Below are 15,824 nucleotides of genomic sequence, written 5' to 3' on the forward strand. Positions count from 1 at the left end.
CAACGTTGATGTACCTGATGATGACAAAACCTTGTCGAAACGTTGTACATTTACTGTTATGTTAAACTTATATTAAAGTTTTTCTTCATTAACCATTCAAGCCGTCTCCAACCATTATTAGTCTCAAAGTGGGTTCCTCGTCATCGAATTTGAAGTACCTAACAATTCAGTTTACGTGACTGGCAACTTGTGTTATGACCCAACCTTTTAACAACTGCTTCACATGAATAAGCCACTTAATCTGTTACAATATAGTGAAATAAATCATGGTTATCACTTCTTAATGTCATGTCTTATGTACCTTGTGCTCTTTTCATTTGTTTTTAAATATGTATGATAACTACTGAAAAGGAAACTTTGGAACATTCGAACCAGAGTAATCAATTTAGGAACTGTTTGCTGTCTAAATAATGTATTGTTATCTTGTACAACGATATTAATACTAATGTTTTTCGCGCTTGCTTATATAATTTTGTTGTTGCTGATAACGGTAATTTTTCAACTGACCGAAAACTAAACTAGCTGAAGGAAATTTCTTTATTTTGCTAACAACATATCCAAGTCGCATTGAAAAGAAATAACAGTGGCTCGGCAAGTCTGATAGATAATAACGCTAAAAAATCAGGTTTCAATGCCCGCGGTGGGCAGAGCACGATAGCCCGTTGTGTTAATTTGTGCTTAAGAACAACCTAAAAGGAAAACAATTATCTTTCAAGTTTCAATAACAAAAAAAAAATAATTTTTCAAATTAGAATTCTTTAAATATTTACCTAGAAAGGAGATAGAAGTAAAAGAATTGTGTATATTTTCATTTTCTTGTGAAGTGTGCTGCATGCACAGCTTAACGTAAAGCATTAACAAGGAAACCAGACGACTGGCAAGCGGATAGTAACTACAAGTTCAACAAAACCGAAAAGTAAACTAGCTTAAACGAGAGAATCTTTATGTAAATGAATCGTTTGCATCTTTTACACTGGCATTCCAAGTTAAGAATGGAAAAATATCATTTGCATGACTAAACTCTTAAGTTCTGTAATGAGAAAGTTCTTTTCCATTCACATGTTTAGTATAATGAAACACAGTTTTCTGTGCTATATCGCATAATTGTGTCTGCCATGGTTACAAAAGTATAAAAAAGTAAAAGCTGAACATAAGCTAGAGAAATAATCTACTTGAGCCTTACAGTATTTACAGTTCAACGATATCTTATTATCGATCAAGTTCAGCAATATATCATCTGAAATGGCAATGTTAGAGACAATTTTCTTTGATTTATGGCATGGTTGTTCTGTAAATGTTTCATCACAACTGTATTAAAAATAAACCTTCCCAACTTCGCAGTTTGTATGAACCGTTAATTATCTCAAAGTATTCTCGTAATTAAACATAAGTAAAAATATTACCGGATACTGAAACTGGGGAATTAAATTAATGTTGTAGCATGAACGCAATTGCTGTCCTAACGTCAAGTTACTCTAAGCTTATAATTCTTACTAGTTTAAAGAAATTATTTCCACTATAAAATAATTTCGATGTTCATGTTTTTAACGCACAGGTACATAATAAGGTACCAGCGCTCTGTCCACCATGTACAATCGAACCCAGGATTTTAGGATTGTATGTCCTGAAATTTACCACTAGCCTACCGGGGTGCAGTTAAAGATCTTTATCATTATTAATGTGACGTAGACTTACGTATTATATACATAACAACAGGTTATGCTTGTGTAACATATTTATTTCCAATTTTATATAATTCCTGCAATGTTAATATGCAGCATTGTTCAGTTTTTTTTCTTAATGAACAATTTCTTTGGTTCAGAATTGCTGTAATTTTTATGTCAATTTGCATTTTAATTTTACTTCGAGTTTTCATAATTTATAAAACTTCAGAATAAAATAAAATAATGAACTAAGATAAGCAGGATATTTTAATAAAATGTTATTTTTGGGACCCATCTAGAAACTCTAGTGGTAGACTAATATAATAACCTAAACTCTTTAATTCTAGCTTATTTGAAATATTCCTTTACGAAACTGAACTTTTTGGTCTGTTTTTTTTTTTAATTACTGAGTACGGCTGACTCGTGGGCTCGATATTTTAGACTAATTTCAAGGCCCAGCAACTTAATTAATGTCTCAATACAATTCACTATACGGTATTAAATCTTGGTTTAACAATGAAGTTTAACTCAAAAAGGTTTTTTAAAAACAGGTAACTAATAATGACCTTATAAGACTTTCCAAACATTAGCTAGCATTTCTCAGTGTTTATCAAACATTCATTTCGTTATAATATTTTCATTGACCTCAGTGATGCAATTTTCACGCTCCAAAAAGACTAGAAATGTCCTATACAAATACACATCAGTAGTAACTGATTCAGTTTTATTACTGATTAAATGTAGGAGAAAGGAAGGTCAAATCCCATAAAACACCAGTTCTTTTTGTTTGTTTTTGTTTTATCAACACATATTTCACGAAGCTCTTTAAACTCGAAATACATTCCTGAGCGAACAAGGAGAAGATATACTCCAGGAAACTAGGTCAGTTCTAAAATTCCTGTCACGTTTTTTAGACGCAGCATAGCAGCTCATAGAATGGCTCTGAGGTTTTTTTTTGTGTTTTTGAAGTACAAACTTTTAGCTCTTGATCAATTTAAGATCTAATTACAGTTTTGAGCTCGGGAGGTAAAACCCTTTCGATTGCTGTATTTGACCACGCTCAAAGTCTCATAGATTAATTTGCTGCCTAAAAGTATTTCAATTTGAGGGTATGTTGGTAGAGATCCTGATGAATAATAAAATCGAATCGGGTATACACGCGCCCAACGCTTAGTATTGCTGACGCACAAAAATATAGCTCAATAAAGGTAAAAAGGTCTCGTGGATTAATTTACTCTAATCCTGCCTAAAAGAATTTCAAGTGCCGCGACTGTTGAGGATTCCTTCTTGTTTTATGTTCTTCAAGTATTACTCGTTTCTTGAAAGTTTAAAAAGAGATAAAAAAACTTACAATATTACCATTCTTTTAATTAATGTCGACGAGTGCTAAACAACTCCTGAGTTTCGATTTTTTTCTGAAAGTAAATATAACTGAAACTTTGGTGATATATCTTAACAACCAAAAAAATTTACAATTTAATGTCATAATTCGGAAAAGTAAAGCTATTCGACCAATGTGTTTTACCAACCTTGATATATGGATGTCAAACTCACTAAACAGTTTAACTCAAGATTGCAGACAACACAAAGAGCAATGGAAAGAAAGATACTAAAGATCAAGCTCGAGGATAAAATTCTGTGCTCAGAGATCAAAAGAAATACGGGGTAAGAGACATCTCCAAGTATATTGCAGAATCAAAATGGATTAAAAGACAACAGATGGACGAAAAGAATCACAGAATGGCAGTCCCGCAGAGGCAAGAGCTCAAGAGATAGACCACGTAGAAGATGGCATGAAGACATCATAGAGAAAGAGGGCAGACACAGCCTAGAATGAATGAACGAAAGCTATAGTTAATTACGTTTCTTAAAATACATCAGCTTAGGCAGTTTTGTTTAATATTTGTATAGAGAGTTATTCTGAAATGCTTGATAACTTTATCTAACAAAATTATTTCGAAATTATCAAATACCTTTGTAATATAGCATTTCTTATAAAAAGCTATAATGTGTTGCTTAAAGCAATAGTATTTTACTTTTAACTAAATATTATTTCCATTTCTTGATATTGTTAATACAGTGATAAGTTCGCAGTATTCAATAATATTTTTTTATATATTTTGTCGCAAAATAATACGTGAAAAGAGAAGTAAATGTTATATTTCCTGAATATCAAACGTAGCTTCATCAGAAAACAAAGGGAATTCCGAAAATTCATTGCTTACTTTTTTCTTTTTATTTCAACATGTTTTCATAGGTACTGTTCACTTGCTTGTGGATTGTATGTAAAGGACAGTTTTTGAAGATAAGCATTCTTCCAAAATGTATTTATCTAAGATAAACTTTCTCTGAACCCTCTAAACTATCCTTCTAACTACCTTATGTAATGTATCATTATAAACTCAGTATATCTGCACGAAACTTTAAAACTAATATTACACGGAATTATTACCCTCGCCTCTGGGTACGAGTCTGTCTGTCTGTGTTTTCGCGCACGTATCTAAAAACTAACAGACCGATGAACACGAAAATTTTACACAAGATGCGTGTGTTTGTGTAGCGCAAAACCACATTGGGCTATCTGCTGTGTCCACCGCAGGAAATGCGTCGTGAGTTCCCTTCGGGGGGATTTTGCATAAGACGGGAATTCAGTGTGGGACAGTATCCCCAAATTTAGCCCGGATGCAATCCTGATTCTGGATCAGTTTGAAGCATTTTCGCGGTTTTTTGTTAACTCTGTAAAGTGTGATCGGATTTTAACAAAATTTTCATGGACACATTAAGGTGGAGACTCCTCATCATACTACAAAAATTTTTCTGAGTTTTCGAAGGTGAAATTTGACGTTATCCAAAGTAAACGCATGCAATCTCGAAAAGGAGAGGTGGGACCAGGGTATGCAATATCTCTGATTGCTTTTGTTTGTTTTGTTACAGCATTCAGATTGTCAGTTCACACAAATACCTCCCACCCACCCTTCATGTAAACTGTAGGAAGTAACTTTTTCATTGTACGTGCTCTTCAAATAAATCATTCAAGCATATCTTAAAACTATTTCCACTAGTTATTTAACAGCAGATGAGTGTGAAGGAAAGCTTTTTTCATGCATAAAATGATTGGCTGATGTTCTGTTTTTATTTTTGCATCAGATTTATTGAAAAATGCATGAAGTATTGTATAAATCCTATGCAGTTCTGTTTTTGAAAACAGTGCTAAAAGAAAATCACGTACAATTCTATCGATGTGTAGAAATAGCTAATTCACCAGAAAACTTATGAATTTTCTTCTCGAAAATAATAAATCCGTAGTTTCATATTATGGAAATTTTATCTATTTTTTTGTTAAAAGTATTTAAAGTAATATTTTGTTCGCATTAGTTAGTGAAATGTGTTAGTTTATATAACACAAATTTCACATCAACCGAATATAGCGGGGCTACATTTCACCAAGAGTGCTTATGTGTGAACTACTTTAAAATTGTCAGATAGAGCTGAACACTGATCAGAAGGAATTCCCCTAAAGATTTTTGTTTTATTTTGTCGGGAATAGTAAATGTCATAGCAAAAATGGGAAATATATCATTGGGCGAAAAATATTCTATAAATAATCATATTGCCTTATTTTATTCACACAACCTGAACTTTACTAAATACATTTTATGGGTTTTTATATCATGGGTTTAATGATGCACTCAATTAGTTCTTTGTAATATGTAATTTAGAAAATGATATTTACATAAACAATTTACTTTCCTTAAAAGTACATTTTATGTTTATATTGTTCAACATCGCACTGATTCTAACGAAGCAATGCAACTTGATTTTCCACCAACGTAAGGACTGAGACTGAACAGGTTTAAACTTGTTTCAAATTTTTCTTTTTCGAACATTAGCTGACAGTATGTTATCCTGTTACCTTTTTTCGAACCACAAACAAATAACACATCTACTTAATACATTTAATTAGAACTTGTTTAATATTGTTGTTTATCATAATTGGTTTAGAAAATATACTTATTTTTTGTGTATTATTATAAAGACGTTTTTAATAGATTTCTATTGTAAAAATGTTTTCCCCCTTCCTATCTACTTTTTATATATTTTAAGTGTTTTCGTTGTGCAGGAGAAAAACCCGCAGCCATGCATCATGGTGTGACGTCTGTTGGTGTAGGTGTGTGTGTCCTGCCGGTCTTGGTGTTGATCTTTGTGCTGTTTGGACTACTTTGTTTGACAGATGTTTTAGCCAGATAGCTACGTTAGAAGCTGCAGGTGAATTCGAGTTATTCGTCAATTTCAGTAGAACAATCTGTGATGAAAAGATGTCGTAGTTGATTACGTGATTACCTGAGAATGTGTCTGATAGTTTGTTCTTTCATGCTTTAAACCTCAAAATATACCTTCATACTTGTGACACGCTATCTTGGTAATCGTTTACGCAAATTTTGTTGTAATCCAAGTGAACCAGACACTCACTGATCACCACTGTCGTGTTTCGAGGAAAATAAAGCAGAAAACGAAAGACTTAGGGAAACTGGTTAGTCTCGTTGTCATTTTGTAGGTTGCGACAGATATTGGCTTCACAAAGAAGTGATTGGATTAAGTGCACCTAATGTTCAACTGTTGGATTTACATGTCTACATTACGGACCAAGCATGTTGTTTCTTTGTCAAACTGATCATGTTGGCCCTCTACTTATTTCTTAGCTGTCGGTATACAACCGCTACTGCTCAACAACCAAGGAAGAAGACTGAAGAATGCGAGTCAAGAAGAAAACTATTTCATGTATTACTCACTAAAGTTCGAAAACTCGTAACTGAATCATTTTGTCACTTTCTCGTGTCATTCTCTACTTGTAGTAGATTTTAAATAACAGAGTCAATAAATCTTTGGTGCTCCTGTCAATCGGAGGTGTTAGTTGTTAAGTAACTCGTATCATTTATAGTACTGTACTATTTCCAAAACTTGTGTTCCCCTAAAAGCCTGTCTAAAGTAGAACACATTGTTTTCTATTCATCGTCAAAATGAAAACAATATTTATAATAATCGTTTGATCTCATTAATTAGATAGGTATATTAGATGCAATTAACACAAAATAAGCACGCTGTGAAAAATGTTTTTAAGTCTAAAGTAATCTTTGAAATACATATAACTGAGTCTTCTTGAACTAGCTTAGCACAACAGAAATGTTTGTGTAACTATAAATTTGATATTACATTCAATAATTGCTTGGAAATCTTACTCGGCTAAAAATGATAAAGAATTTTTAACACTTCTCTCTTGTTCAATCTCTTACATAATTGGATAAAATGACACATATTTATTACTTGCATTTAAGTTCAAGTGAAAACAAGCTAGTTCCAAGTTAAAATGTACAAAAGTTTAAGATATTGCTTTTCCCTACCGTGATAGCTCGAGGGCTTATAACGCTAAAATTTGGGTTCGATCTCTGTGGTGGTAAATCAGATATAACTCATTATGAACTTTGCACTTAAATAGAAACAAATATTTACGTATATATATATATATATATTTGTCCCCTGGTAGGTCAGCTGTACGGACTTTAAACAGTAAATTTGGAGTTCGATTCACCGAGGTAGAGTACAGAGAGCCTATTCTGTAGCTTTGTGCTTAAACAAACTCTAAAATTTGCCGTCAGGTGGCTCAAAAATAAGTATGAAGGCTTATAACATTAAACATTCGGTTTCGAAAATACGCGGTGGGTACAACACGTATAGCCTATTGTGCAGTATTGCGCCTGTCAACAAACAACAACAACGTATTTATTATAACTATGTGGTTAGCGTCATGTGTATAATTTACGCAGCGAAAGAAGTTGTTGTAAAACAAATCTCAATTTTTATGACAACTTGTGTATTTATTGTATTGATATGTCGCTTTATTTCAAAAAATCCATATACCAGTTGAAGTTTGGTATTATGAAATAAGGGAGTTAATAAGTAAACAACCAAGCACAGACGAACTGGTCTTCAAACTTAATTCAATGTGAGTGATACAAAAAATTCAACAATAATTCAAATGGTGATAACAAGCTATAGAACTTTATAGATTATTTCGAAATTATGAAAACACTGCGCACCTCAGTTGCATAATATCGCCAAGATTCGGTAAATTAATTTTAAATTATAGTGTCAAAGATGAGGAATATCAAGCGATTTATACCAGTACTATAATCTATACAGAAAACCAGAACTACAATCGATCGAACTTGAAAGACGGAAAGGAAAGCTAGTAATTGAGGGGAATAAGTTAGATATTTTCATGTTCTTTGAAGCAAACATGATGAAGCACCCAATGATGACTGATGATGATGATAACTGATTCATAAGGTTCACTAAGAACATAAAATTCGAGTTTTATTTGAGTCTAAACGGACATTAATTACAGCTATCGCATGTCTTAATATGTTAGTAGTAGAAGCAGCCTACTTGGTTTTCATAAAATAACGTTATCGATTAAAAGACACACCGTGAATGTGTTATACTCGAGCATCAAATACTTGTTTACAATATTTATGAAAAGTAATACAATTATTTTAAAACGTTAAGCATTGACCGTATGTATACGGATACGAGTTGCAATTGAACAATGAATGAGTACAAGATGTAACCTGTGATGAGTATACGAGTTGCAGTTGAACAATGAATGAGTAACGTTTTTTTAGGGGATGGTTAATGTAAGTGTTCCAAAACGCGACATTAATTTCTTGGCGACCTAATATGATAAGATATGGTTTGTTTGTTTATTATGAATTTCACGCAAAGCTACACGAGGGCTATCTGCGCTAGCCGTCCCTAATTTACCTGTGTAAGACTAGAGGGAAGGCAGCTAGTCATCACCACCACCCACCGCCAACTCTTGGGCTACTCTTTTACCAACGAATAGTGGGTTTGACCGTCACATTAGTTACCCCCACGGCTGAAAGGGCGAGCATGTTTAGTGGGAAGGGGATTCAAACACACGACCCTCAGATTGGGAGGCGAGCGCCCTAACAACCTGGCCATGCCGCGCCTGATAAGATATGGAAACAAATGCTATAAACAGTACATTAAACATATAATAAATCATAAAAACCCAATCAGCTGTTATGAAAGCATTAGATGTAATAAAACTTTTCAGCAGTACCTTAAGTGTGTTAGTAACACTATCCTCTTATAGTAACACATGTATTATATAAATGGAAACTATAAACATAAGTTGAGACAATTTGAAACCTGTATACTGTTCTATGGAAGTATAGTAACATCATCTGCCTTTGTAAAACACACTTAATAACACTATCAACCTTGGTAAAACATATGCAAGCAAGAAATATAAAGTAAGATGTGTAAAATGAAATATTGTGCCAAGAATAGTAAAAATCATAGTTATATGGGTATAGCAATAATATATTTAATCCATCGAGCCAAATAAGTTACATTGTAAGCTTGTACGTTAAATTATTACATAATATTTAGAGGTTTAAATAAACATCCTTTTCGGTACAATAACTGTAAAAATTATGTTATGCAAATCAATTTTGGAAGCAAAAACTATACTACAACATGTTAATTGTGTACTGAATTATAAAAACACAATCGGTTTATATATATATATATAAACGAAACATTAGGTGTGATAAAACTTTTCAGGAGTAACTTAAATGTATTTTTCACATATCCGCCTATAGAAGCACATGTAATACAAATAAATATATAAATATAAACATAGTTGAGACAAGTTGAAATGCGTGTGTAGTCCGACAGAAGTACAATAACACTGTCCACTTATAGAACCACCATCTGCCTTTGTAAAATGTATGTAAGTGAAAACTATAAACATAAGATGAGACAAGTTGAAATCTGTATGCAATCATACGGGACTATCCGTCTATAGAAACACCATACATCTTTATAAAACATACACAATGTGCCTAGCAAGAGCATTCGCTTATAGAGCCTTTGTAACACAATTCACTTAGTAACATCATCCGCCTATACAAACACTATCTTTAGTAACAGAATCCGTCTACGGAAACACAGTCCACCTTTGTAAAACGTATTTAATATTATACTTATAAAGCAAAACTGTAAAATCTACATTATCGAAATTAGTTTAAATTATTAGTTTTAAGACTTTGTTACTATAAAGTTAAAGTCATGTCTGCGCGCTAATCATACTAACGCTCTTCATGGCTCTAGCAACACGCTTTCTGGACAACTTCCATTGTCATGGTGACATGACAACTTCCACCTGTCTTGGCGTCCTGGTAGCGTCCCCTCTGATTGCATTTCGTGGAACTATGACATCATTGTTTCTACCTCCCAACCCCATTGCCTGGGTTCCATACACGTGTGTCGCCAAATGGGATAACTATTGAAGTGCGTACCCATTTAAAAATACTTTGTGTAAACACAGCTGAAAAACAAAGTTCTAATTCATGTGATATATACATGCAGTAACAAATTATAAATGTATTTAAATATTCACTATATTATTATGTACTCATCGACGTCATAGCTTTCTTACACGAACATGGGTGTTCCGTTCAAAAGGGCAAAGAGCAGTTGCCTCGCATTTCCACTGAAATTGCCTTTCGAAACAAATCATGAAAATGTTGAAATAGAGTTGTGAAACTTATTACTATTATTACAAATGATATTACTTCCAAATATATTATATCAAATATTTTATGAAGTTTGTCATTAATACGTTACTTGTACGCATAACACCTTCTGGAACACTCTCTCATAGTTTTGGAAATGTCTAGAAAAAGAATGAAGGACACAGTGAGCGATCAAGAGAAATACGTCAAGACAACAAGATGATAATTGTTATATGATTTAGATGGAAAACTGAAGAACAACTGTTCCATTGAAACTTGTGCATGTATAGTTTGGTAAGTTTGTGAAGAGCTATAATTATTTTTTGGTTTACTCGAGATCTTTATTGTAATTTTGTACTACGTGAAGCTCCTTTGTTTAAGAAATGATGGCTAGCTACAATTAATGAAGAGCGTGCAGATTACATTCGTGGAAAGACCTCATTAAGATCAATCCCTAACGGAAAGTAATCTTCGTTTCACCCCCCCCCCCCTCACTCCAATCTTATTGTTTGTTTTGACCAGACGCTCTTGTATAGAAAATAAATATATATAGCCGAGGACTGATGGCTTGTCTCTCGTTCATAAAGAAGCGACCATTCTTTGAAAGAGATTCAAATGTCAGTGCACTAAGTATATAAGAAGAAGCTTAAAGCCTGGAAGATCTTTGAACCTTTCTCGACTTTCTCTAAATTAGGCTTAAAGTATTTAAAAATATATTTTCCTTGCCCTGATCAATATATTGAAAGTTCTTGTCATCCAAAGCACTAAATAATAGACAACTGCACAACTTAAAACATCGTGCTAAGTAAGAGACAGACTTTTCTTCTTTTTCTAGAATATTCCACAAACATTTTGATATTTCTTTTGCATTATTCCACAGCCTAAAATGATCTATACAACTACAATCATTCTCTCTTATGTAAATGACGGTTCCTTAGAGTTTGATCACGTGGAAAACCTAAAGTATTCTTTGGTTAACCTTCTCATTCTTCTAGCCTGATAAGCTGTCCCAACAATACAATCTCATCATTGATAATTGTTTTTTTTCCTAACAGCGTCCTGAGTGAATAATATTTTAAGTTTTTAGAGATAATTACATTAATAACAATCGTCGCCATTTCAACGTTTTTTGTGATATTAACAGAATCGTAAGTTTGCTATTTTCAGATCTAAGTTTATTTCTTTATTCGATGACGAGGAACCCACTTTGAGACTAATAATGGCTGGAGACGGCTTAAATGGGTAATGAAGAAAAACTTTAATATAAGTTTAACATGACAGCAAATGTACAACGTTTCGACAAAAAAGAAGCAGGCATATGTTTATACATATGCATTAAAGCAAACTTCTTGCAGTGTCATTGTTCAAACAGTATTTATTATTATCATTTTTTATTACAATTAAAAACATACGTTTTCTTGTTTTTCATTAGTGATGTTTACCATTGTAACTATAACGTTTCCCTATATACGTCTAAAAATTATTTCTAGTGATTTATTAGCACAGATATAATGATTCTATATTTACTTTTATTATTTAACTTATATTCAACAGACTTCGTTACTCAACTGTCACTTTTTTCACGTATCAATTACATATATTTTATCCCCATACTCATCACAGGTTGCATCTTGTACTCATTCATTGTTCAACTGCAACTCGTATACTCATCACAGGTTGCATCTTGTACTCATTCATTGTTCAGTTGCAACTCGTATACTCATCACAGGTTGGATCTTGTTCGTTTAACTATTATACGTGATGTCCGCCTAAACGTCACGTTAGTGTAGCCTATATAATGTGTAAAGTTTAGTATAATCTCTTATAGTGATGGCACACGAGCTCTCCGATAACAAACGTTTTCAACGTGTGAACGTTGCTTCGTCTTTTTTGGCGCGTAATGCGCGTGAACCATTTTTGGACAGAATCGTCACCAGTGATGAAAAATGGATTCTCTATGGGAATATTAAACGCCAAAAACAATGGCTCAGTTTTAGACAAAAACCACTTCCGACCCCAAAACCTGGACCCCATCCGCAGAAAGTAATGCTTTGCATTTGGTGGGACATCAAAGGAGTAATTCATTTCGAACTCCTCAATCCACAGCGAACTGTTAATGCAGAGATCTATAGTCAGCAACTGGAATGTTTAAATCAAGCCCTTCATCAGAAACGCCCTTCACTCGTCAATCGGAAAGGTATTCTTCTTCTCCACGACAATGCACGTCCACATGTGGCACGTTTGACGCAACACAACCCACCATTTTCTCCAGATATGGCACCATCAAAGTATCATCCTTTTCGTTCGCTGCAACAACATTTTAATGGGAAACGTATGCAAATTTTGAAGGTGTTAAAGAGGACATCGACATATTTTTAGCTTCAAAGCCAAGTGACTTCTTTAATCAGAACATTAACAACCCAGTTGTAAGATGGAAAAGTATAATCGATAAGAATGGAGACTATTTCATTTAATAAATGTTTTGTTTTTATACATAAGTTGTTTGGGTTTCTCATCTAAAAAAAAGCGGCATTAATTTCTTGACGACCTAATATATTTCATTTAAGGTTTGGATATGCTGTGTTCACATTATCCCTCATTTTGATGATAATGTTGAAACTACTGTAGATTATTTAAATAATTATATATACACCTGTCATTTCGGCATATATATATAAATATGTGTGTGTGCGTGTGCAGATTGCAGCTGAAATACTTACAATACATAATCAAGTAAACGTTCCAAAGTTATTGCAAAAGCACTGATAACAAAATAAAACCATCGATAATAAAGCACCTCAATAGACATTTGCTTTGTTCTGTTGCACGATACATTACCATAATATAGGTCAAATTTTATCCGACTTATTGAGGCCTGGGTTAACAAATTTACTGAGGATATACTTGGCAGTTTGTATCACTTTTTCTACAAATCCATCAAACTTACCACACCCAACACATTACAAAACTCTGTGTACAGATGGCTGTTAAACGTTTCTCCCTGATCTGAATGAATTACCATCGTTTGCCTGAACCAGATTTTCCAAAGCTCTATCAGTGCAACAGCCACAGACTGTGCAAACATATCAACCAGTGGATACGCCTTGGCTCAACTGATGAAATAATTTATGACCACAAACATAATGTACATAAAGGTGACCTTTACCATAGTCAGGATTATTCTCTGTAAAAAATAACCAATACTTTGTTGTTGGGGTTTACCTTGGTAGATCCACTGTTTCTCTGGGTGGCTCATGCTCTGCAGTATTCATACCAGTGCTGATCATCTCAACTCAAATGAAGCCAGAAAAACTACCACTGAACGTTAGCATAAGTTTATGTAACACTGTAGTGTCCTCCAATTTTTATGTTATGCAAAATCTGAAGAATGTGGTGCCTCAGAGCCCTACTCAGCAATATCTGCAACACAGGTTGAGAAACACTTCTTGGTGGTTGACAACAATGTTACAGCACAACTTCTTATACTCATAACTGATAAGACAGGTTATGTTCTTTCGTGCTATTTACTCAGTCTCTATCAGATGTGTCTCATCTTCCTCAACAGCAAAAATCACCCATACTAAATCTGTATCCTTCAGATGCTTTGTCCAAAGCTTCTGAAATATTAATTGTGACAGTAGTAGAATTTTCTAGTGTGTGGTCCGTGATTCTAGCAGAAATGTTCGTAACTTCCTCATGATGTTTAGGGTCTGGTCATTCTGTGAACAGAGAGGACCTCACTATTTTTTGCAATAATATTTACTGTATTGTGGACACAAATTATACTCCTGAAGCACTATTATTCAGAGAGCTCTAATTCTTTCAGAGTTTTTAAAATTCGTGAACTATATCAGTGATGTATATTCCAATCAAACTATGAGCTTTTTTCACAGAAGTAGTAGCAGAAGTACTTTTCGAAGACAACAACCGCATGCAATTCTTTCTTTGTCATACAGTACTTGTATTCTGGAATTGTGAACATACTGAAACAACATTGTTTTGACTCTACTATTGTTAGCACTGGTATCCAGCAGAATTTCACAATCTTATTGTGGATATGACAACACCAGGGCTTTTACTAAAACATATTACATGGCCAGGAATGATCATTTATATTTCTCACTCCATTGGAAATCCACTTCAGTATTTAATAAGAAATGACAAAGATGAGGCTATCTTAAACAAATGTGACTGAAAATGCTGGTAATACGATATGAAATTCAGGACACTGTGGACTTTTTATTTGGTTACAGTTTGAGGCCAATCTCTCCTTACGATATGACCAAGAAATTCCACCTTTATGTGTATGAGTGTACATTTTCTGGGTTTCAGTTTCAAGCATGCCTTTTTTATGCTATGAAATACCATTTTGAATATCTCTGGCACAGACTCGATCATGCAACCAAACACAAAAATATCCTCGAGATAGATCAGGCATTTCTCCCATTTTAAGCATTTAAGTGTAAGCTACATTAATTTTTCAAAGATAGCAGATTAATTCTCAGGCCAAATGGCATGGCATATAATTCATACTAATCACCTCCAATGCTAAAAGCAGTCTTGGGCCTGCTTTTTAAATCTAGTTCAACTTTACAGTCTAAAACACTGAATCAATGGGCCCATTCTAATACATCCAAACATTTTTTCATTCATGGTAGTGAAGTAACATCAATATGAGTTAGTGTTTACTTGCCTAAAATCAATGAAGAATATGGACATATCTTCTTTCTGTTTGACAAAAATCATAAAAAATCAAGAATTTTCTAAAGACTGTATGATTCCATCCTTTAACATTGACTGTATTTTGGCACTGGCTACATCCTTAGTACTCCAGGAAAGGCTGCTAGTTAGTTGTTTATTCAGTCATGTGTCACCTGTATCTACGTGATGCTGAGTGAGTGTTGTTCGATCCAATCAGTCACCTGGTCCTGTAAACACATTGGTATGCTTTGCCAATAAGTCATTGAGCTGTTTCTGTTATGTTGAGTTTAGATTTTCTGTACAATCCGCAGCCAGTGATCTCAGGTACGTTGGAATATTAGCATTCAGCTCTGTTCATGGTGAAAATGATACACATCCCTAGCATTAATGACAGCATCAGTTGTCTGTGCTTCATCTGCCATGACATAGCTGGACAGATAACTGTCTATAGTTGCAAAGCAGCACTGAGATTTCATTCCCTCTCAGACAGACAACTTCTCTAGCTAATGATGCTTGCTTTCTCCATAGGAAACAGCTTATTTCATGCTAGGCTCAATATATGAATTGCATGGCAGTGACACACTAGACATTATTAATAATAAACTGTGAAACACAACTTGTGCACATGGGGATACTGTGATTTCCTTGCTCACAGACAACTGTGCAGTTCATTGTTTTTCGAATTCTTCTAGACAGCACAGGATGTTCTTACACTAAAATAGCAGTCCATTTGTTGCACTAGTTGGTATTAGCTCTGCAGCATATCAATCCCAATAAGGCTAATTGTAACGAATTTGTTATTATATATTTATTTTAATATCAACGTTTGTTTAGATTAAATTTATATTTAGAAACATAC

The 15,824-nt window shown here is 33.8% G+C and overlaps 1 protein-coding gene across 1 annotated transcript in view; it reads left to right on the plus strand.

Moving 5' to 3' along the window:
• Window positions 1–6,505, plus strand: part of LOC106460558 (Down syndrome cell adhesion molecule-like) — a 76,610-nt gene extending 70,105 nt beyond the window's left edge. The window contains exon 5 of the mRNA XM_022387307.1: window positions 5,785–6,505. Within this exon, the coding sequence (XP_022243015.1) occupies window positions 5,785–5,912 (128 nt within the window). The 3' untranslated portion in view covers window positions 5,913–6,505. The remainder of the gene's footprint in view (window positions 1–5,784) is intronic.
• Window positions 6,506–15,824: the final 9,319 nt, after the last annotated feature.

The sequence above is a fragment of the Limulus polyphemus genome, unplaced genomic scaffold, assembly GCF_000517525.1.
Source record: "Limulus polyphemus unplaced genomic scaffold, Limulus_polyphemus-2.1.2 Scaffold795, whole genome shotgun sequence".
Taxonomy (NCBI): domain Eukaryota; kingdom Metazoa; phylum Arthropoda; class Merostomata; order Xiphosura; family Limulidae; genus Limulus; species Limulus polyphemus.